The sequence below is a fragment of the Bactrocera tryoni genome, chromosome 5, assembly GCF_016617805.1.
Source record: "Bactrocera tryoni isolate S06 chromosome 5, CSIRO_BtryS06_freeze2, whole genome shotgun sequence".
In the NCBI taxonomy this organism is placed as follows: domain Eukaryota; kingdom Metazoa; phylum Arthropoda; class Insecta; order Diptera; family Tephritidae; genus Bactrocera; species Bactrocera tryoni.
Genome location: NC_052503.1, coordinates 56947682 through 56972654, shown reverse-complemented (window position 1 = coordinate 56972654; position 24973 = coordinate 56947682). Strand labels below are relative to the sequence as shown.

Here is a 24973-nt window from a genome sequence, read left to right as displayed (position 1 = left end):
TATTACAATGAAAAGGAAACCGTTATTAAAAATAACAAAAATTGTATGCAACAAATGACATGAAAGGTTTAACCATGGGGTGTGTATTATCATTAGTATGTAGATATATTACCAAAATTTTTTGTACAAATATGTAACGTAAACACCCCAAAGTGTTTGCAATGTTTATTTTAGCCCACGTAGCCGAGTGGCCAACTAAGGACTCGACAGCCTCAAGGAGCTCAACTAGGCAGAATGATCCCCAGTCTGATCAGTCCCATTATAACTTTCCTGATCGTAACAGCTCGATTCCTGATTGTCAATTAACTTATTGCTTCATCCCAAGCGGGGCCTGGATAATCCTTACAACAACATCATCAAGAGGATAGCCCTATTCCAGAGAACCTAAGTAATTGTTGGTAAGTTCAGGAAACGAGCTCCTGGACTTGCAGATATGTGTCTTCGAAGACACTCAACTTTGCAAAGAACTCATTGGACAATGTTCTGAAGTTAGTTTCTGTGTTGGTAGTTGATTTTATGTTTTTTGGCAAAAGTGTAATAATCAGTTCAATATGCAAAAGTTTTCGTTTAAAGATTTCACCATTTTACAAATTTACAAACATTAATATTGGCATTCGTTTTATAATTTCAATTTTATTAATTTTTAATTTCAGGTTTGTTTTAGATATTTTAGTTTTATAGTATTTATACCTTTAATATGTCTCTATTCATATTTATATATGTATATTTAATGATGATTATTATATGTATGTATACGGATATTTGTTTTATTTCCGTTTTTACTTTTATTTTATATTTGTTTTTATGTTTTTTTTTGTTTTTGCTTGTTTAATAAAATATTACATTTATTTAACTATATATGACTAATATTAAAGTAATACAATTCATAGATGCGCTGACTCTTTTTGTTTTTGTTTTTGTTTTTAGCTTGCCTATGGTTGCTATTTATTTAGTTTGCTCAACATTTACTTATTTGTATAGTTGTTTCTGAACCAAACGCACAAATTTCTAAAATATTTGTCTAGATTATTGCGCGTAAAATATTATTAAGATAGCATGAAACGTGAAAAGTACGATGATAAAATTTACTACGAAGACACATGAAATATTTAATAATGTTTTAGTAAATTAAGTCAATTTACACGCTATTGTACCAGTATTTTCAAAACCAAATGACGGTTCATAAAACACTTTTGTTAATTAATATTGTAATTTAAAAGACATTTTAAGAAGTTTAGTCACAAAATTAAATTTTTTTCCAGACTTCACATCTATTTAACTTAAGGAAAATTTCACTTGCACAAATGGAATGCAAAAATTTCGTAACGAGTACAATAGGATAAGAGATTGTGTGATTATTGGACAAATTAACAGATTATTAACTTTAAACAAAAAATGATATATACAAATAGAAATTAAGTATGCATTTATATTTAGGAAAGTAGCAACGAATCAAGTTTAACCATTCTCATTATTTTAACCATCCGAAAAGTTAATATGCATATGATGAAACATTTTAGCCAGCTATGAGTTAATAAATATTAAAACCAGTGAAGGCGTTTTCTAACGGAGTTGACAGAGATCTTTCGCTCGTGTTGCATAGATTATTTCTGCGCCAGGGATGTCACTACGAATTGCACTACAACTGCAAGTTTGCACTACAACCGTTTACATTTTGGAGTCACTAAACTTATCAGAGGCACTTGCACTATATAAATAATACACACGTATGCACATATATAGTATGCAGTGAACGGCAGCTGATCGGCAGGACAGCCTGGTTTTGTCTTTTGTTCTGTTTTTCTTTTTGAATGGCATTTGTCAACTTCTTCTCTGTGCAACGCTTCCAATGGTTTGCTTGATTTTGCAGTCATTTCTACGCTATCACACATTGCTGTCTGTGCCCACGGCGCCTGTAAAGGAGAACGGTTGTGCATTATTCACAATGCTGGCGCGATCGTTCGTTGCGGCGCCAGTGGGTGTGCCCGCGAAGCCGGAATTCACAGCTGCTTGACGCATTTCATCGGCAGAAGCCCTAATTTAATGAGAAAAAATGCAATTAAAAATCGTACGCAAAGAATTAGTTATGTATAAAATAATATTTTAACTAAAACAGAGAAAAGATTTTATTAAACAATTTTCAAATTTTCGCTAAACACAGGTTACGTTTACAATTAAATATGTATATTAAATAGAAAATGAAAAGCTCTAAACTATAAAAGAGAATATAACAGACATTTATATTAAAAATGTAAGGCCAAAAATAATTAGCGGGAACATCGGATTCTGGTCTCTGTACCCTTCATTTTCTAGTTATTTTCTTCAGCTGTTTCAATGCTTACAAAACTTTTGAGTTTTGTAGATTTAGAAAATAAGTATTCACTGTGAAAGAAGGAAAAATGAGAGGTGGGCTAAGGGATAAATGCATTTTTTTGGTTTCAGAAGTAAAAAAAGGTGTTATTTTAAGTTTATAACTTGGAAATGTGTGAAGGTTATGCCTATATTTATATTCGAATTATTTGTTAGTATTATCTAAGTTTATCTTCAACCTAAAAGCTTATCTAAGTTAGTAATGCTTATATTTTGCAAATGATTATAAAATAAAAAAAAAACAACACTTAATATCTAGATTACTAATTGAAATTCTGAATTTCTATTTAATTTTTTTTTTACTATTTTTAAAGTACAAAAGTGATAAATATAATATAGTAACACGCTAAATAAACAAAATTAATTGTCAAACTTCCATAACAAGTTTTAACAATGTTTTCCACTTCATTCGTTTATGGCGTTACGAACTAAAGTATGTTTCTGTAGAAAGCATTAAGTAAAGAAAGAAAATAAATTTTCGTAATCTATATTTCTACTAAGTACACATAAGATATTGCAAGAGATTTTTATCGAAGTTAAGGGCGTGCAAAAAAGATTTGATTTACGTACTTCTTTATGGCACTGATAGTTAAATTAAAAAAAGATATATATAGCATATATGTATATATATCTACATATATAACTACTCTCATGAAACTATAAAACAAAGACAGTAAAGAAATTTGGTAACATTTATATATACAGTGGCGAACAATAAAATAGTATTGTGCGAAGCTACAATAAAAACTACAGTTTTTAAAAACAAAATTGCGATAATTGCCTTTTAGTCTGACAAAATGTTGACCGTTACGTCAATATCGCTGACATCTTCAATTGATGATTTGTAAAGTTTCTGTATTTAAGTGTTTTTGTGTGGTGTAAATTTGGCAGTATATTCAACATCTCTGTACTGTATTCGCAACTGTGTACCGCCAGCTTTAGTTTGACTACAATGTGTTTTTTACGTTGCCGCATGCTGCCTTCCGAGGATTAAAGCAAATCTTAATACTTTTTATTTGTTTTCAATGAGCACTTTCATATTCTCCATGCTCATATGCTTGAGTCTTTGAATATTTATGTCAAAGCAAATCTTAATACACCTAAATTAAAACCTACACACTAACTGTTTTGTTGAATATTATTAATAATTGCTATATTAAGAAATTTACGTTATGAACATTTCAGTAAACACAACTAGATATTTGATTAAAGAGTATTTGAAAAGATCTAACGAAAATGGTAATTTTATTTTAAACTTCGAAAAACACAGAAAATGCGTAATTTAAAATTTTAAAGTAACTAAGTAAATAGCTCTTATAGGCTTATAAGCGCTTAATTTTGAAATAAAAGCGTATCTGAAAAGTTAAGCTATAGCTCAGTTATGTCAAACTAAAATATATGTATATGCAAATAGTGCAAATACAGTCACAAATTTCCGAAGAAAAAGAAACAGAGAATCAATTTGACAACTCATTTGTAAATAAATGATTATGATGAAATTTTGTGGTATATCCAAAAATTCGCTCACAAAAATACCGTTGAACATAGTATTAGAGTTTAGTTGCCTTAATTTGTGTTTAAACTCATGCCAATACATATGTATATTGTATTTATGTACAGCCATATACATATATTCGCATATACATAATTGTATGGTCTGAATGAATAACGGCATCGGTTAAATTTGTTCAGATTTCAACATTATACACCTACAAAATATTTGAAAATTTAATTAAAATTATATTTTTCCAACACACATTAACTGTATTTTTCACTTTTAATTTATTTATAATTTACAATACTTTAATACTTGCTTTTATTGATAAGTTTATGAACAACACACCAAAACCTTAAAACGCTTTTCTAAGTAACGACGCAATTTTTTAGCACTATAATATTAATATTTCTCTTATCTTTTGTTTACATATTACTTTTGCTTTTATTTTCCTTCATATTGTGTGCTATGTATATGTATGTACAGCATTATTACACATGTACTCGTTTATTGCTGCTTTCGGAGATCAGATATAGCAATAACAACAACAATTTTATTTAAATTGATCTTCCTCAACTTTTGTAAATATGTTTATATAACAGTTACTATTTATAAATGGAATGTTGTTGTCAACTGAGTATCGTATTTAAGGTAATAATGGTTTTGTATTAACTACGAATGTACATATGTACATATTTAAACTGATACACATAGTATGTTATATATATTATATGCTTTTGTGTTTGTATAGCTTAACTTTCAGAGAACCCAAAAACAAAAAAAAAATATTTCTTGCTGCAAAATTTCAGTTTATGCTGTTGTACACTTGTTTTATTTTGCTATACTACACTACCCTTTAGTTTAAGTAAATTGTTTATCTGGTGGGGCAAGTGACTATTTGAATTTTTAAACTCTATGTCTCAATAGTTGTGAGTTTCAAAGGAATCGTCACAATTATTGGCAAACTAAATGAAATATTTTGAAGACTAATTTGCTATGCATAACAATAGCAGCGTGCACTAATGAGCATTTCTAAGTTTTGTTGGAACGAATTGTTTATGTGGGACGCCAGACATCTGGATCCTCCATTAGTGTGATATGTTGATCGGTGCCCATTTGCATTTGGCCACCGTCTGGTGGCATTTGTGTGGGTGATGTTGCGGCTGCAGCCATATCCTCGCGCGATGCTCTAGTAGAGCGCATTCGTTGTTGCATAACATACAAAAAATTTAGTTGAGCAATATTTTTAAATAAGGCATATATAAGGACGAGTCACGAATCGTTTGCGACAAAAATAAAACAAGGACATTTAAAAGTATATAGAAATAGAGGAATAGAGAACAAAGAGAAACATACATGTAATTAGTGGATTAGCGCTTGATAATTTTTTAAAAGTGTTGAACTTAATGGCGAGGGGCTTAAGCAGTACGTTACATTTCAGTTTACCCTTTAACCTTTTTTTGGTTACTAGCTTTTACTAGACACTAAACATATATTTGCAATACATTTTTATTGTGTCAATATTTTCTCCTTTCAAGTTTGAAGTTATAATAACTTTGAATATAAATGTTATATGAGTCGAAAGATGTTTTTAAAAGAGACCGTTAACTCTTGATTTCTTTCCAAATCAAAAATTAGTTAAAAGTGTTAAAAACGCAGTAGAAAAAAGTTAAGTTACACAGAAAACTGCATAATAAAATAAAGTCCAGTTGGTACACCATATATAAATCAAAGAGAATTTTCATATCCAATTTTAGATCAGAAAGTACGCCGGGTCAGCTAGTAGAAAAATAAACAATATTAAACTTCTACAATACATGGCGCGATACAAATTCAAATAATGACATTTGTATATTAAACATTGTTGCAACTTCAAACTTGAATTTTCTACACATACATAGCCTGTATCTTTTTTCTTAGCATTATTAAAGGAAACACAATTGTGATATTAAAAATTGTATTACTTACTTTTTGCCCAATCCCATGAGGCCATATATCACGCCAGTTCCGAATACAAGACCACATGCAAAAATACTGCCCAGTCCTGGACACAAAATGATGGGAGGTATAGCAATTCTGTCGAAAATAAAATATCATAAGTGAAGAACTCAAACAAAATAATTGAATAAAACACATATTTACTTAAGTATATATGGAAAGCAAATACTTACGCGCAATAGAAGGCGGCACGATTCCATAACGGACGTGCATCTACTTTATTTGAAATATCGCTTACATATTCTATACAGAAAAAGCAACAAGGCGCTTCCAGTGCCATCACTACAAATCCGACCACCATTTGTATGATGCCCGAGATGAGGCAGGAAACGTTGAGCAGTAGAATGCCGACGACATTCCATAATCCAAATAGTATGCAGACTAAAAACGGAAATAACAACGTCAATATACATACAACTGGATTTACAATAAAGAAAGCTATTTATTAGGCTATTTGCGTCCGAACCAAAGCAAAATTACCGCCGATTTGGCTGAAAATTGGTGGAGTGATGGCTTAGAGCCAAGGGTCGGGCATAGGCTACTTTTATGTTAAAAGTCAAAACAATTCATATATAAAAAATTAGATTTCAAATAATAAGCATGTGTCAATATTCAAGTAAGAGTTATTTGGAAATTTTTTTTTCGAAAACAAGCCTACTGTCAAGTTACATTAATTTGTGTTCACATACATACAATTGTTCACAAAAAAATTAACCAAATTAACGAAACGAATCTTCAATAAGAAAAAAGTTTTTTATCTCAAAATTTTCGCACGACATATTCACTAAAGATCTATTAATATTTCCATAGTCCATTTATTTAATTTAAAAATAAGATAATTAAAAAAAATTAAAAAACTAGTTCCACATAAAAGTAGGAATACATACTGTAGTACATGAAATTTTAATTTAAACTGGTTTCAAACTTATACAGAAAAATTAAATAAATCACATTTTATTGACAGAGCGTCACACTTCCTGGAAATAGTCTATGAGATTCTGGCATCGTTCAAATGGTAATAATTCCCAAAACTTTTTCACTGCCTGCCACAAATTTCTCAAATTAGAAACACGTTTTTTCATATCGTTCTTGAGGGTTTTTATGCAATTGAGGTAAGGAAACTGCATAGAGTGAGGCTTAACCTCAACTCCGTTGACTCCACTATCACTTCTTTGCGCACTTGATGACATGTTTAAGATCATTATTTTGCTCGTATACCCATATAAATGTTATATTCTCTCAGACATGTGGTAACATTACCTTATCTAATATTTTGAAATATGTCACTTAAAACATGACACTTTCAATGAAGAGAATTGGATCATCTCCACTGTGTGAAAAGCTGCCTGCCCTACCATGATTTTTGCGCGGCCATATTTGACAGTTTTTGTTGTAAATTATGGATTAGATTCAGTGTCAGGGAGACGCCGCACAGTGGTGCCGCTTCATACAAGGCGCGGCAAAAAATAGAAGGAATCGAGGTAGGGCTTTGAAATTTGGCACACATCTCTCATATTGCCAAATTAGATGAAAAAAAAAAAATTTTGTTAAAATCCGCCCACAACTACGCCCACCACCCATATAACACAAAAATCAAAAATCACCCTACAGTAACAAAATTTTCTACAGTGTAATATTTTGTAAATATAAGCTTGTCCAGAAAAAATAAATCAAATCCGCCCACAATTACGCCCATCTCCCATATAATATAATCACAAAAGTTGCAATATTTTCGATGTTATCACAGCTAGACTGTTAAACATTGTCAAACGGATTTGAATCAATAAAAATTATTATTTCTCTAAAAATGAAACAAGCCCGCCCACAACTACGCCCACCTTCCATATAACATAACCAATAAATATTCAAAAATGATCATATATTATTAATTATTTATTTAACAAGTAATTTTTTAACATCATCGTCCAATTCTAAAGTTTTATTTTTGGGATTTGTTCTGAAACCATTAATAAAAGGATCCGATGAAGCTAAAAGCAAGTGCATTACATCTTGATTTGTAGAAATTCTGTCGCATTTTCTAGAATGATTGAGCCCATATTTCTTGTAATCTTTATTGCGAGCCTCCTCTGATAGCATGCCCAATGGTAAAATAGAGGATGAAACAATTTTACTTCCGTGCATTAAAACTTTGGCTGTCATTGGCATATAGTAAAATTCGTAAAGGCTGACATATAACCTCGCAGTTTTCATGCAATAAATTTAAAATTTTTGAGGATCTATTGCTGCTTGACAATTGATTGTATTTAATATTATTTTAAATCTATGTATCAGGTTTTCGTCAACGCCAACAATATCGGCAGTTTTAGCAGGATTCTCAAAAAATCTTCGAGGTATTGCCAGTCCCTGATTCACTACATCAACATTTATTCCCAAGGATGATTTCAAATCTGCTTGAATACGTTCTTTTTCATCTGCCTTCAGTTTTTTGGTACGATCGTCAGTTCTCCATTTGCGAAAATGTTTGTTGTAAGCAATATGCATTAGTTCAAATAATATAAGGCATCTAAACTTCTATTTTGTTGTTGTTGTATAACGAGAGACAACTCCAAAAAATAACAACAAAGCAACAAACCGAACAATCAAAAAAACAAACAAAACAACGAAGCAGGCAAAAAAAACAAAGCAACGAATCAAGCAAACAAACAACGCAGTTGCAGTTGCAGTAGATTAAAATGCTAATTACTCATGAATTGGCAGCTAAGTGCAGCTGATTTTTTTTCTATCGATTAAGGAGATTTTAAAGTTTATTTTGTGTAAGTGGCTAACCTGCGCGCTTCTGCGCACAATAGTTATATTCTGTTGAAGTTGTGAAATATATGATTTTTTTGGACCATGAAAAAACATCACATTAAAAAAAATCTTGAAAAAGAAAGTATACATTTGATGATGTAAATCACATCTATAACATTGTTTTTAATAAATAAAAACTTTACAATTAATATTTTATGGTTAACTTTTGAGTTTTAACCTTTGCAATATTCATCACATTTTTCTGAGTAACTTTACGTTGATACTTTGTTGGACTTTAAAGCTCTCCCAACAAAAAACCATTGAATATATCAAGCCCAAGTATTCGGATAATGTTATTTGATTAGTTCTTAGCTTAAATTGAAAAGATGGTACAAATTTGGAATGATAAAAAAAATCATTTTTTCCGCTCTGGCACCACTGTGCGCCGTACAAATTTTTTAGAAATTTTTCTGCCAAATAATTCAATTTTGAATTCATCTGATTACAATAAATTTCGCCTTTTAGCCACTGGCCACGAGCCATCCTTTTCTTCAAATAGAATACGGGCTTCACGTGTCAATTTTCATGGACTTTTCGTTGTGTATTAATCGCCTAAACTATTTAGTTCATTGCTGATGACCCTGACTGAGGAAAAAATATTAATTTTGAGTTGGTGGCATTAGAGCTCAAGTTGAGCATTCAAGAAGCTTGGGAAGATTTTGATCATATGATACTGCAAATTGTAGTAAACTCGAGACTAAATCGTATTTTTAAAGTTATTAATAAAAATGGAGAAGCAAGTAATTATAGAAAACTTAAAAATAAACAAAAATAAAACGAATATGTGGCGATGTATGTCTTATGGTATTAGGAAGGACATACGATATTTTTTATTTAAAAAATATAAACATTTTAACGGACTGTGAAATTTATTGAACCAATCGTTACAATTTTTTAAAAGCTTTCAAAATAGGCACTTTCTGCGTCGATACAGCGCTGCCAGCGAAATTTCCAAGTATTAAAGGCGTCACGGAACCCATTTTCCGGAATAGCCTAGGTGCATGCTGCTTGGATCCCCTCTGTCGACTTAAAATGCTTGTTTTTCAGTCACCTGTGAGGCCCTCCAAAAAGGTCTGGTGCCCCCGAAACACACCACTTCTTGCTAAAGCAACATCTGGGTAAGCCTGCTTGATCATATCAAAAGTCTCTGTCGCAGATTTAACAAGTTTGACACAGAATTTAATCGTGTACCTCTCTCTAACGAACGCTGCATTTTCGGCTTGCACCACTCACAGAAACACGGCGCGCGAAAATGTTTGTCCTGACTCTCCAAGTGCTTGGAGACAACTGAACAGCCGCTCGTTCGTTAGCTAGGAACGCGCTCTACCGAATCCAGATGGTCCGAAGTACAGTCGCGGCGAAAGAAAATCAGTCATATTTCTTTCCGGACAAACCCTGTATATATATACAGTTTGTCAATTAGTTGTTTGCAAAATAAAAAAAAGTATTAAACTCCATTTTTAAATTAATATTTCGTAAACTATGAAACTTTTTTAAAATATTTTTTCCACCACAAATTCCTTATTGCAGGTGTATCAATAATTTTGCTGCAATTGTACAACAGCCATGTCGTCTACAGAAGCGATTTGTAGATTTGAATCGTTGTTCTGGTACATCTTGTGCTTCAATTTATTCGTGATTTAGTAATCAACAAACCCAAATTTCATCGCGCTTCTTAAAAATTAATTTTTTGTAATGCAGCACTCCAACCCCTTTTTGATGAAATACAACCCTACACCTTTACGGAAAGTTTGCTAAAATTCACAGTTGGTATGATGTTCTTCTTTTGTAGAGCTGTGTTTGACTTTCTCCAAACTTTGTTGAGTCCATCATAATAATATAACGTTATCCTTATCTGGTGGCAAAAAATTACGTCATCCCAGTAGTCAGCGGGCCTGTTAACATTGCCAATAGCAAAGGTTGCAAGAGTCGCTTCTCAATTTAGCCAGAGACGGCAACGGCCTTGCTTTGGGCTACGTCCGAGGAGTATTTGTGCTCTTTTAATAGTTTTCGGCCCGTCTCGTGGGTTACTGACTTATGCCAATAATTTTTAAGAACAGATGCCAACTGCCTTAGGTTTGCTTGCGGATCGCGCCTACTGAGTTTTTGGCTTGCCTCTGGAATGTTTTAATTCCAACTTTTTTTTTAGTACGTTTAATAATATTAGAAATATTTCTAAGCTTAATTGAAAACCTTTCTGCTAAATCTTATACAGTTTTTCTTTGTGATAATGGAAATAAACTAAATGAATAAGATTTTCACCAGTGCGTTTTCCAGGCTTTGCTTAAAGTTCCAAATTGAATACGTTGTGCCCAGTCAAAAGCGTGTAACATAAATAATATATTTAGAGAATTCAGAGCAATGCCACACATATACAAATGTTAATTCAAATTTGAAGTACCGCTTTATACGTTTGGTTTTCTTCAAATTGTGTTTGCACTTTGCAAACAATCAATTGACAGCGCAATATTTGCCGAATTTGTTGTTGTGGTAGAATTCTGCCGAGTTAATAGTCCTTGCCCGGATAAAACAAACCGGTCCGTTTCCGTTACGTAGACCCGACTGTCGTGGGAACGGATTTATCGAATTTCATTTTAGTCGTTTCAATACCATTAGTTTTTGGAAATTTTTTATTTGTCTCCGTATACAGACATAATGGACCAAAGCATTATATAATGCAAAAAATATTAAAAAGGTATCATGTTTTACGAAATATGAATTTAACAAGTAAGGAAGGCCTAATCGAACATTTTAAACTTTTGCAACTTGTAGGATCAAAGCTGGCTTGTTAGGTAACGAAAATCATTACATGTAGTATAATATATTTATATATGGATGGATCGGGTGGAAAAATGTATGTCTCTGTCGTATTGATTCATCGCACTTTTATTAGTGTTTAACAAAAACGGTATATGGGTAGTGGGCGGGGTTATCATCCGATTTCACAAATTTTTACATTGTCGGTAGGGGTGCTAGAGGGATTTGTTCTTCACGACACTTACGGTGTGCAGCTTTGGGCACTGCAAGTATTTCAAATATTTCAATATTTTTACAAAAATATCAATCAAAAACTCTAAGATTAATTACAAACGCCCATTGTTTCTGATCAAATTCATTCAGACTTAACCTGTCTTTTATTAAAACTGAGATAAAAGGATTCAGTATGTATTCAGTTATCATGACATTGGCAGTCACGTTTTTTGATGACTGAAACTATTATTCTCAAAAGACAAAATATTCTAGATCTCCTCTCTCTGGAGATCAATAATATAAATCAGAATATGTTTTTGTTATTTAATTTGCCTATTATTTTCTAAAATAGATTGTAGACACAACATATTCACAAAAAAATCACCATATGTATGTATGTATGTATGTATGAATATATTTGTTGAAAATAGTACAAATTTACTTTGGCAGACATGATTGTTTGTCGAAACATTTTAAAATCTAGTAAAACAAAAATGTATCGATAGAATAAACCAGACATATGATTTGATTTTTTTCTTTCTCACCACCATCACGGGGATGATCAGCGCGGTATACTTGAAGTAGTGTTCTATAAATTTAGTTATTTGTTTGTTTTTTTCCTTATGTACAGTTGCAACCGAAACCATTGGTTTTAGGAAAATGTAATGTTTAGCTGGTACGACGAGGAGTGCCGTGTCGCAGCGGAGAGAAAACAGACTGCCTCCCTCGCAACGTTGCGATCGACCACAACCCGTGCGGGATGGGATAGATACCGAGAGTTGAAGAGGGAAGCGAGACGCCTTTGCAGACAGAAAAAGAAAGAGGCCGAAGCGTGAGTATGAAGAGCTTGATAAGTTGGCCGACAGGGGTAATGCTCGAAAATTCTATGAAAGAAGGCTTACAGAAGGTTTCAAGACCGGAGCATACTCTTGTAGAACCCCCAAAGGCGATCTAGTCACCGATGCCCAGAGCATACTTAAATTATGGAGGGAACACTTCTCCAGTCTGAATGGCAATGAGCGTACAAACCAGGAGAAGGCGAACCCGATTCCCCAATCGATGACGATGGAGCAGACGTTCCATTGCCCGACCATGAAGAAATTTGAATAGCAATTACCCGCCTGAAGAACAACAAAGTGGCGGGGCCGATGGATTGCCGGCCGAGCTATTCAAACACGGCGGTGAAGAACTGATAAGGAGCATGCATCAGCTTCTTTGTAAAAAATGGTCGGACGAAAGCATGCCCAACGATTGGAATTTAAGTGTGCTATGCCCAATCCATAAAAAGGGAGACCTCACAATCTGCGCCAACTATCGTGGGATAAACCTCCTCAACATTGCGTATAAGGTTCTATCGAGCGTATTGTGTGAAAGATTAAAGCCCACCGTCAACAAACTGATTGGACCTTATCAGTGTGGCTTTAGACCTGGCAAATCAACAACCGACCAGATATTCACCATACGCCAAATCGTGGAAAAGACCCGTGAAAGGAGAATCGACACACACCACCACGAAGAGCGTCGATTTCAAAGCTGCTTTCGACAGCACGAAAAGGAGCTGCCTTTATGCAGCGATGTCTGAATTTGGTATACCCGCAAAACTAATACGGCTGTGTAAACTGACGTTGCGCAACACGAAAAGCTCCGTCGGCATCGGAAAGGACCTCTCCGAGCCGTTCGACACCAAACGAGGTTTCAGACAAGGCGACTCCCTATCGTGCGACTTCTTCAACCTGCTGCTGGAGAAAATAATTTGAGCTGCAGAACTTAATCGAGCAGGTACAATCTTTTATAAGAGTGTACAGCTGCTGGCGTCTGCCGATGATATTGATATCATCGGCCTCAACACCCACGGCGTTAGTTCAGCTTTCTCCAGACTGAACAAGAAAGCAAAGCAAATGGGTCTGACAGGGAACGAGGGCAAGACGAAATATCTCCTGTCATCAAACAAACAGTCGTCGCACTCGCGACTTGGCTCTCACGTCACTGTTGACAGTCATAACTTTGAGGTTGTAGATAATTACGTCTATCTTGGAACCAGAATAACTCTTGCCAACAGGTGCTACTTCGGACTGAGTAGGCAATTGAGAAGCAAAGTCCTCTCTCGACGAACAAAAACCAAACTCTATAAGTCACTCATAATTCCCGTCCTGCTATATGGTGAAGAGGCCTGGACGATGACAACAACTGATGAGTCGACGTTGCTAGTTTTCGAGAGAAAAGTTCTGCGAAAAATTTATGGTCCTTTGCGCGTTGGCCACGGCGAATATCGCATTCGATGGAACGATGAGCTGTACGAGATATACGACGACATTGACATAGTTCAGCGAATTAAAAGTAGCCACTGTCGCTGGCTACGTCATGTTGTCCGGATTGACGAAAACACTCCAGCTCTGAAAGTATTCGACGCAGTACCCGCCGGGGGAAGCAGAGGAAGAGGAAGACCTCCACTCCGTTGGAAGGACCAAGTGGAGAAGGATCTGGCGCCACGTAGCGAAAAGAAGAAACGACTGGCGCGCTGTTGTTAACTCGGTTATAATCGCGTAAGCGGTGTCTACGGCAATAAAGAAGAAGAAGTTCAAAGAGATCCCGCATAATTTTTGGGAAATGTTTTCAACTGCTATAACACTCATTTAATACATATAATTAGTTTTATCTTTATCACTTTCGAACAAAATTCACCAAAATCCAATCGACGTGACTCATTAATTTGATGTTTGTTGATAGTGAAACGATTGTAATGAATTATTATTTACGGTACTGGTTTATGTCATGTTAACAACTTAAGTCAGTAACGGTGCATGTAAAGTCTAACTAGAAGTAGCGATGATGAATAAAAGTTGCATTTGATTTACTGACTTATTAGGCGCACATACTCCCCAACCCACACCCGTGCACTATAAAATGAAACTATAACACAAATAACGTCAACCAATGGTAACGCACCAGATAAACAAGCCCATCGCAAACTCAACAGCAATATTACGAGTTCATTCACAGTAGAGCATTGGAACCGGTTTACTCTTATGCCTTGTATCGCCACACTATTGCTACTGTTTTTTGTATATTTTTGTTCAAGCTTTGAGCCGTATTGATAAAACGAAAATCAAAAGCCGGCTCTATCGCCACTTATACTAATAAAGACCAAGCTAACTAAGTAATTTATTTATATGCAAGTACGCATGAATTTTAGTTACCCAGAAGCCTTACAATACTCCAACATATGATTAGGTAGCGATATAATGTAGAAATTAAAAACAACAAACAAGTAATTATCAAGTTAAGCTAATGCAATTATGAGTCAGCATACAAATAAAGACTGTTTAAACGAATAATATGAATTATATGTACATTTATAGTGTATTCTTGTAATCATTGATAATTATTTTGTTATCAGTTGATTTTGTGTATACCTATTCAACAAGTAAGATATTTACATATTATATGTATATTTTTTTCGTTAAAAGTAAAGGAGATATAACGTGAGCAAAAGTCGTGCATTTACGTTCATTTTTATCTAAGAAGTTAAACTTCTTTATAAAATAAATTGGCTAGCGTAAAGAGAATATTTCATATTTAGGAAATCAGTGAATGTAGTATGATGTTTAAGTTTTTGTAATTTTAATTACATTTATAAACATGAAACACACGAAATGTACATACTAACATCAAAGATATACTAATTTTCATTCCTATTAACTTGTGTGGGTCATACATTCTAAAGCAGTTCAGAAAGGGAAGCTCTTTACACAGCATTGAATTGACCGCAAATATCGTAAGCTCCACTTAAAAAACTACAAGGTAAGTTAGCGGTTGATGGTTAAATGATTAAAATTAAAAACTTTGTACGAATCAATATAAAAGAAAATCTAAGCTCTAAGAAACAATAATTTTCAGAAATATGTGAAATTTTTTTGTATATTTCGATAGGCTATACCTTATTAGATATCGTTTTTAAATATATAGTCAATCGGTTTCAACGCGTTTTCTCAAAACCACATTTTTCAAACTGGCAGCAATTATAACTTATTGCCTTAACTTTATTACTAACGTATCAGTTTTAAAGGCATATTGCATTAATACCATTATTAAAATCATTATGATTATAAATTCTTGATAACAAATACAAAAATGCGTTTGCTGCTATAAGTTGCATTCATTTTGGCTTGGTAATTTTTTAATTTAATAATTGTATCAAAAATTAAAGTCAGCTGTATTTACTCTATTTAATTTAAAATATGTGGCCGTTACTATGACATATAATATAGGCACACATATTTGCTTCTTCAACTTTGAGCGATTAAGAACTGGAACACATCTTACATTTCATTTGTATGCGATAACATATCTTGATTTGCATCAGATGCAAAATGTGTATATATTTTTAATATCTATGTATATATGTGCATATGTATGTTGTAGGAATACTACAAAAACAATAAAATATTTTTATTGGCAAATTAAAACAAAAATAAATTTAGAAATCAAGTGTTGGAATATAGAATACCAATATGTTGTAAACAAGACTGTAAATGTGTGTTTAAACATCAGTAACATACGTTATGATATGCTCCTATTTATACAGGTTCTTTTATCAATGCCAGTAAGTCTTTTGTAGTGAGTAAATTATATGTGTATGAATACAAAAAGAAACATATGAATGCAAAAATATATGTATTGAAGTATTCAGAGTGAGGTGGAGGCAGTAATATAATTGGGTAAGGGATGCACAATCAACTCCCTAGCTTTGTTTTATTTGTGAGTGCACAAACAAACATGTGCTATGCAAACCAAAAAATTAACAAAGATAACGGTAAATAAATGCACACAGCTTTGTTTATTGAGGCTGAACGGCATTGGAAAATCGATTGAAACGTAGCGCATTCTGACACTTTTTGACCGTAAAAAGACCAACATAACAACATAGAAAACAGCTGCGACATTTGATACGCCCCCTTAATATGATTTTTGCAGTCTTAAAGTATTAAATTTGTAAAATTACACGTGCTCGAAATCATTTACTTACAGAAAGCGCCAACAATACCCAATAATCTTCCACCATACTTCATGTACCACGGCGCATCTATGCCGCCCATTTGCTCGGCTTGATTCGGCCGCGCCAGCAATCCTGTGATTTTCTCCGCAAAGGACTGTATGTACAATTTTGTTACGCGTCATGAAATAAAAATTAAAATGTATCTTTGATAATGTCAACAAAATATTTAGAAAATATATGCGAGGAAAACATTGCGAAACGAATAAAAAGTTTTATCATTGCATCGACTTTTCCAATTGGACTAGTCGTCCGCTGTTTTCTTACTCGCATTGCTTACTTTATTACCATTTTGTTGGGTTTATATGTCAAACACTATCTGAAAGCTATTGAAATTTAACATACACTTCCTTTTTAAATTACACTTATCGTAATTGCATACGAATACAATAAACTTTTTACCAGACGATGAACAAAAATCTGTGTTTCTTCTGCCAACAGTCAGTCAAAGTAACGAGTTATTTGACACATCAAAAAAGAAACAGCGAATAAAAAATGACTGACAATAAATTAACGAGTGAAAAAATAGCCAAAAATGAAGAGTGTTGCCGGCCTTGGTTTATATAAGCATTATCAAAATAAAATAAATTGTTAAATTTCCATTTGCCCTATATAATTAAGGGAATTATGTAGAAGAGTGTTCAGAAATTAATGAAATATGTACAAAAAATAATTAAAAATCGGGGGAACCAAAGATCCGTTCTTCCTCATAATTACTAGAAAATAGTTCTCCAATTTAATACTAAAGTTATTTTCTTTCAAAAAGTGTATATTATATTTCTAAAGTAATGTTCTTAATGTTCCGTTCAAAATGAGTAAGAAAAGATATCACTTATATATTGATATTAATTTTATAATAGAGACGTTGAGATTAATTAAACGAATATGATGGAAGAATTAAAAACAGTTGTGAAATGACTTATGGGTTAGTTAACTGGGTTAACTGTAACCAGTTAGTGGGATGGCACTCACTAACAATAAAAAAGAAACCACAGCTACGATAATCAGCTGATTTATTTCGTTCTTTGCTATAGTTTTTTTTAACTCAGTTTTAAATATTAAGCTAAATATATATTGTTTGAAAATGGAATTTAGTGAGATTTCTGCAAATTATGATAGAATTTGTCGTCTATGCGGCGAAGAACAACACAATCTCATAGAACTCACTGGAAAGAATAATGAGGATATTAACTCTTTAGTTAAACGCACTCTTGGCTTTTTGAATATAAAGGTAAAATATGTCTTTTATTATTTGTACTTTGCTATAATATACAAGAGTTCCTTGACGTGTTTAGTACAAAGAAAATGATTCCTTTCCAAATTGTTTATGCGTCGCTTGTCACTTGGATGCTGAATCAACGGATAAATTTCTTCAAATGGTTAAGGAAGGACAGCGGAAACTGACGCAAAAGTTAAGAAAAGACCTTGTGGCAGGCAAAAATGGAGATGTTTCCCAACTGAAAGACAAGAATTTATGTATGGTGACCAAAGAAATGAACCATGAAACAATTGAGGGAGAAAATTTGAATGACGGAGTTCGCACTACAGGTGCAAGATTAGTAAACTCCACCTCTATTAGTAAATACGCTAAACGTGTAAGAAAAAAGAAAAAACGTTTTCCTTGTGACCCTTCTCCTTACATTGAAGGTGAACAAATCGATGTCGGTTTAGGTAAGAAGATTGATATCAATCTAAAGCATCTCTAATTCTTTTCTTTTCGCAATAGAAACAAATTCAGACAATTCGTCAGAGATAAACACTGGAACGCTCATCACTATACAACCTATTGCTGAATTAAGATCTGCAAATGGGTCGTCTTTAGCAGAAATAATTTCAGTTGATTCAGATGCACCCATGCATCAGTCAACCCCCACTAAGCCAGAAATACGTATGATATGTGAATACTGTAAAGAAGTCTTCACAAAACAGCATATATTTTTAAAGCATTTACGGACCCATAATAAATCTCTATATAAATGTTTGGAATGTATATCAAAGTTCGACAATTTAACTAACTTAAAGGAACATCACCAGCTTACTGGCCATAAAGGAACAACTCTTCTGACCAAAACGGACAATGAAAGCAATGAAAAACAGACACCCGACAAAAAATCAGAGACCACCATTAATATAGTTGTAGATGATGAAGGTCACATCACTTCCATTAATTCCGATTTAAATGCAACTTCCAAGGAAAATGGTGAAACTGCTAATTCACCGTTATATGTAGCCGAAAATATAGAGCAGGTACGATCAGTTTCGTCGCCGAAAACAAGCTCGTTTAAATGTTTGAAGTGCAACAAATCATATAAAACTCACTATTCGGTGTTACGTCATCACAAACAAGTCCACATTGCTACCCGACCGTACAAGTGTCAACACTGTACTGCCACCTTTAAGGTAAAATTGAAACTCTTACTATCTCAAATAATACTTTTGTGTTGCATAACTACTTTGCAGAACTCTACCAATTTGACTTACCATATGGCTAAACACACCGGTATACGAAACTTTAAATGCAATATATGCGCCAAGGCATTTGTGCATAAAAGCGAGCTTACTTTGCACATGCGCACGCACACTGGTGACAAACCTTATGTCTGCAAGGTGAGTAAACCATTTTAGTAACACTTGAATCGTGCTGCTCACCATTTCCATTATCCTTACACATAGCACTGTTCCAAAGGCTTTTCGCATCGTTCCAATATGGTCACACACATGCGATTGCATTCTGGTCAATTACCGTTTAAATGCGAAACATGCAGCGCAAATTTCAACAGCAGTTCCCATTGGAAACTACACAAACAAATGCATCTAAAACATGCACAGCGGGCAGTTCTCGCACGTCTGCAGGACAATAATGCGAAGATTGCTTTATCAAGCGATAAACATGAACCTACTGTTGATGCATCTTCAACACAGACTTACGACTCCGTCCAAAAATCAAATGCCACCACGTCCTTGCTTCGTTCAAAAGTTACAAACGTACAGTCTGTTGAGGTATTGCCATCTATCAATACATTGCCCGACCCTAGTACCGTTATCAGTAAAGACAAATTGGAAAGGCTCATCCTTACAAATATACCCATGAACAGCAGCGCAGCCCCTGGGGCGACCCAACTTAGATTTAAATGCGATCAGTGTTTGCAACGGTTCAAATTGAAGTCTGCTTTGACGAAGCATTTGCGCACACACACGGGAGAAAGACCTTATAAGTGCCCATTTTGTCCGCGAACATTCGCGGATGCATCCAATTTTAAACGTCACAAGACGCTACACAAAACAGCCACGGAAGAGTTACAAAATGTCACCAAAAAATATAAGAGTTCTGATTTGTTGCATGAATTTCAGCGTGATAGAAGAAAAGCACTTCCTGTTGGAAGTATCTCGCCAACCCATAGTGTAGCATCAGACCCCGATCCAGACGGTTTGGAGGCACTTCAACTAGCAAGCGTACCTTCACCAAAAAGTGTTTCCGATGCTGACACTGTCTTTGATATGCTGCACAGCATTGCTGGCGAAACAAAGCGGCAGATATCAAGTAGTAACGATACTATCCATACTACAAGCGGGCTGAACACCTCACATAGGCCTGCGATTCCCAAATCACCACAAAGACTAATTTGTATTTCCTATCCGAATCCTGCCAACCCTAGTGATAACAAAATGACAACATTTTATGTGTAAATAAACAGTTTTACAGTTTATACAAGATATATTCAGCGCAAGAATTAAACAGCGTTACAACAGTAATAAGTAAAGATGGACATAAGATTTGATATCTAGTATCAAAAGATTATGAGCGAGATAATGGTGGTGGCCTAGCCTTCATTTTGCACCACACTACAGTGATAAAGATAGACGATCTTTAGTGATATCGACCGCAGGGGTCTTACTCTAAAAAGTCATGACATAACTATCCTGTCAGGCGATTTCGACCTCGAAATATTTAATATATACATACCTCTCATTACGTGTTAGCCAACAGGATATCACCCGAACATAGGCGCACTGCTCCGTGGTGAGAAACGATTGATACATGCCGACTTAAACGCGCACCACGATATAACGAAGCCCCCTCCCGAATTATATGCATCTGTAGCATCTCGGCTGATATAAAAATCGCTGGTGGTGGTTTGATAAACAGCATAACGTATCCGGCAATTCCCACGACAGCTGGCTCTACGCACCGGAATTGACTCGGATTTCATCCGACCAAGAGCTGTTTTTTCGGCGATCTAACCCCGTTTGGATCAGTAAGTGTTAAGTGTATGGACGTATCCGTTGGCAAACGTGATTTTCCGCTAGGTAAACGCTATTGATACTGCTCAATTCATTTCCGCCGGGGGAATTCATGATCTTCGACTTAATTTTCCAGCTGAAACAGCAGTCTTAGCAAATGAACGCGACACCTTACGACAGGTCCATCTCTGTGATCCCTGCCTAATGGATAAAGCGGACAAAATGGGTGAGACACCTGAAGTGATGTAATTTCTCCTCCGGAATACTTTCAAAGGGTGTGTAACTCGACGGTTGCGCAAAATACTGCACACCACTTGCTTTCACCTTCGACGATGTTCAGAGAGCCAACAACATTTATGCTCGGCGGGAGTAAGCAATCTCACCAATGTCCTCAATTTGTCACGAATCACCTTTCACATACCCGAAGTATTGAAAATCGGAAGGGTGGTCCCACTACAGAAACCTGGGAAGCTAGGGGAGTCTTATCGCACTTCTGGCCCGCAGCACTCGGGCAAAGATAAAGAGATGTTGTTAGCAAGATACAAAGCTGTCGGCCGGTCGGTCGTCAGTTACGCCGCCCCAATATGGTTGCCTGGACGCAGTCGGAGAAGATAAAGACTTACTAAAATTCCATCTGATTATAATAGGATGTCGACGAACTTGAACAATATACTGACCACATTTTGCACGCGACTAATTTCCAGTGGGTACTGAATGCTATCTACCTGTAGCAGAGCAAGAGCTCGAGTTGCCGAAACCAGAGTGATCCTTGCGTAACTTCGTTCTGGACACCGTGGCAACTTGAAAACCTAATTATCCAGGATAGACCCTGATATATATAACATACAAAATCTCTGTTCTGAGTGCAATGAGACCAGTGTGATACTAATCACCTCTTCACAAAGAAACTCATTTAGCACCCCCTTCGTTTCCTGGGCATACCGTTAAGTGATTTCGACGACAGATAACATATTGCTTTCCCCCCGAGCTGAGTCTTGATAATCGCTACAACAACAACAATACATTTTTGTATGATAAAAATTATATTATATTATACAATATATTATATTATACATATATTACATAAAAAACCGTGCACACACCTTTCGTAAGCTTAAATGTTCGGTCAAAATGCGATAAATCGATGTTTTGGAGATGTTTAATTCCATTTCCATGAATTTCAGTGATGATTTCGGCTGATTTTTGAACTTCACGCACAGTTTTAATGGAATTTCCGGTGATCACGCATTTTAATTGAACCACATGTTGATCGTCATTTATGTCCTCGCGACCACTTTGAAAACGTTGAAACCACTCGTGCACTCTGCTACGGGATAGGAACCAGTGATCTGCAGTGAATACTTGGCTTATGAATACACTCTCATATTCATGAATCACCCCCAATATTCACTCACACTTGCTCTCACTAAAAATATTATCTTCTCACAATCACATGGCTTGCTTGTGTAATAATGAGTGTGAATATGTCTCACAATCACTTAGCGCTCACACTTGGCTTGGCTTGCTTCTCTGTATACAATTGTCTGAGCTATTCGTTGCATACTATTTGATGAGTTGAAAGGCTCATGAATACATTCACTAATAAGTGAATCATTGTTTATTCATGAATACATTCACAAATTCCGTGCCTATTCAAAATATATTTTATACCTACGCGGAGGGTTTTAAAAGGAACGAAACGCGCGATTGTAGTGACGTCAAAACTGAAACTTCTTTGTTTATTATCCTTTTATTGAATTATTTTCTTAAGCTTTATCTTACATTCTAGAAATTGGAGAGCATAGGTAGATGAGTCCCTGAAGTTTATACCTACGCGGAGGGGTTTTAAAAGGAACGAGTGAGTCTATTGACTTCGTAAAAACTACAAAACTGAAACTTCTTTGTTTCTTATCACAAATTCCATCTTCACCAATTACTTCAACATCAAATACGTCTTCACCTGCAAATGACCTGAACTTCTTTTTTCCAAATATTTCAAACATGGGCGCGCAGGAACGTATAGAAGATGAGATAGATCGATATTTTACAGAAAGAATACAATTTGATAACGACTTTGACGCAATTCAATGGTGGAAGCAACATAAAGCTAACTTTCCAAGCATATCAAAACTTGCACTTAAAATATTAACTATACCGGCAAGTAGTGCGGCGTCTGAACGTGTATTTTCCTTGGCAGGCAATTTAATAACTGATAAAAGAAATCGACTTGCACCCAAAACCGTAGATAAAATAATATTCCTGAATTCAATATTTAAGACTAACTAATATGGCAATAAGACCTTAGAAACTTAAAAAACAAAAATATACAATGATATTGAGAAGTAATTTTGTGCAATACCTCAATCTTAATATATATTTAGAAGCTATACTTATAATATATACTTGTATCTTTGGAGTTGAATCTTATGTATGTACATAAATCTTGAAGTAAATTTTATGCTTATTATTTTTATTTTTTACCGAAATTAACTGAAGTTTGTTATTTAGTTTTTTGATAATAATTCATGTAATTTTTATACCATTAAACTGACGTGATTTTTATTTTTAATTTTAATTCCATTGAAAGGAACTGAATTATCATTTTATAAAATAAAATGTAATATTATAAGTGATAACATAATAATGTAAGTATGTATGTATATGTGATTTTTTTTAATAATAGAGAAAATTAACACAAAATATGAAAATCCAGTTTTTTTATTTCATTATATCTAGTCATTATTAGAACCAGTTACAAAATCCTTGTTGTTATACAATAATATAATAGTAACTCTTACTAATTTCGTAATGGATTTCTTAGCCTTTGGTTCATATCGTTACGGCTCAAGTGGCTTGCGCACAATTGAGCTTCTTCGTATATTCACAAGTGTTTTGTATTCATGAATGTCAGAGAATCCTAAGCAAAGATTCATAAGTATTGTGAGCTCATAAGCAAACACTTGTGAATATATGCTTCATACAAGCTAAGCAGCTCACAAGTCAAAACTCTCTCTCTCATAATTGTAAGTGAGCAGTATTCACACTTATACTCATTCCGTGAATAATTTGCTTGCTTCATACTCAATTTTTCGCAAGTGGCTCAAAGTTGTGTTTAACTCATTCACTGCAGATCACTGATAGGAACCATCGCCATAAACTTGTTTCATCAATTGAAACGTTTCGGTAAAAGTTTTACCAATTTTAAAACAAAATTTAATGTTGAGTATTTGTGCGAAGCTTATTTTCGCACCAATAACACAAAAATACTGACTCTTAAAACGCAATAACTTCACTTCCAATCTATGAAATGTCATGAAATTCTCACTAGACAATTGATAAAGATAGCAGATTCTAACCAGTGGACATATAGATGGCGCTACCAGGGGCGCTAGATTGAAAATTCCTGTTTAATTTGGAAACACCTTGTAATTCAGCGAATTATGAGACGGCGGCTGAGCTGACTAGGGCATGTTTTCCGAATGGATGAAAACACTCCGGCTCTAAGAGTGTTCGACGCAGTACTCGCCGGGGTAAGCAGAGGAAGAGGAAGACTTCCACTCCGTTGGAAAGACCAGGTGGAGAAGAACCGGGCTACACTTGGAATCTCCAATTGGCGCCAAACATGGTGTATGTCAATTTCGTCGTATATCTCATACTATCCTATCGACTGTGGTATTCGCCCTTGCCAATGCGCAAAGGACCATTAATCATCCGCAGAACTTTTCTTTCGAAAACTCGTAGCGCTGACTCATCAGATGCTGTCATCGTCTATGCCTCTGCACCATAAACCAGATCGGGGACTTGTAGAGTTCGGTCTTTGTTCGTCGAGAGAGGACTTTACTTTTCAATCGCATGTTGGCAAGAGTTATTCTGAGTTGGATTTCGAGGCTGACATTGTTATTACTATTAAAGCATCTCCTGGTGTTAAGCTTTCACTGCCGTTCAGCAGGTTGGAGAAGAGTTCTCTTCATAATTTCATGTTAGTCGCTGCATCTTTTCGTAGAATTTTCGAGCATTACCACTGTCGGCCAGCT

At 34.7% G+C, this 24973-nt stretch overlaps 2 protein-coding genes across 5 annotated transcripts; one reads left to right on the top strand and one right to left on the bottom strand.

Annotated features, from left to right (window-relative positions):
• Positions 1–848: 848 nt before the first annotated feature.
• On the bottom strand, positions 849–17153 carry LOC120776800 (calcium channel flower). Of its 2 annotated transcripts, none has more exons than XM_040107794.1 (5): positions 16986–17153; positions 16671–16794; positions 6037–6244; positions 5834–5941; positions 849–2035 (listed from the first exon to the last, which is right to left on the bottom strand). In XM_040107794.1, the coding sequence occupies exons 1-5, from the start codon at positions 16986–16988 to the stop codon at positions 1885–1887; spliced, it is 594 nt and encodes a 197-aa protein (XP_039963728.1). In that variant the 5' UTR covers positions 16989–17153; the 3' UTR covers positions 849–1884. The 2 variants fall into 2 exon arrangements, with proteins under 2 accessions (XP_039963728.1, XP_039963729.1); XM_040107795.1 differs by lacking the exon at positions 849–2035 and adding an exon at positions 3281–5054.
• Positions 17154–17750: 597 nt separating this feature from the next.
• On the top strand, positions 17751–20682 carry LOC120777976 (zinc finger protein 135-like). 3 transcript variants are annotated; one of them, XM_040109617.1, is made up of 5 exons: positions 17751–17928; positions 18083–18390; positions 18428–19097; positions 19158–19304; positions 19371–20682. In XM_040109617.1, exons 1-5 carry the CDS (start codon positions 17782–17784, stop codon positions 20382–20384), a joined length of 2286 nt encoding a protein of 761 aa, XP_039965551.1. In that variant the 5' UTR covers positions 17751–17781; the 3' UTR covers positions 20385–20682. The 3 variants fall into 3 exon arrangements, with proteins under 3 accessions (XP_039965551.1, XP_039965550.1, XP_039965548.1); XM_040109616.1 differs by having other exon boundaries at positions 17993–18368; positions 18424–19097; XM_040109614.1 differs by having other exon boundaries at positions 17993–18390.
• Positions 20683–24973: the final 4291 nt, after the last annotated feature.

Bases quoted from the DNA above. Each gene is read 5' to 3' on its own strand.
- LOC120776800 (XM_040107794.1), bottom strand. The intron at 6,245-16,670 runs GTAAGTAAATGA...TTCCGTTTTTAG, and splicing joins GGGTATTGTTGGCGCTTTCT to TCTGCATACTATTTGGATTA. The intron at 5,942-6,036 runs GTAAGTATTTGC...TATTTTCGACAG, and splicing joins CGTGCCGCCTTCTATTGCGC to AATTGCTATACCTCCCATCA.
- LOC120777976 (XM_040109614.1), top strand. From the start codon at position 17,782: ATGGAATTTAGTGAGATTTCTGCAAATTATGATAGAATTTGTCGTCTA. The intron at 18,391-18,427 runs AAAGCATCTCTA...CGCAATAGAAAC, and splicing joins AAGAAGATTGATATCAATCT to AAATTCAGACAATTCGTCAG. The intron at 19,098-19,157 runs GTAAAATTGAAA...ACTACTTTGCAG, and splicing joins ACTGTACTGCCACCTTTAAG to AACTCTACCAATTTGACTTA.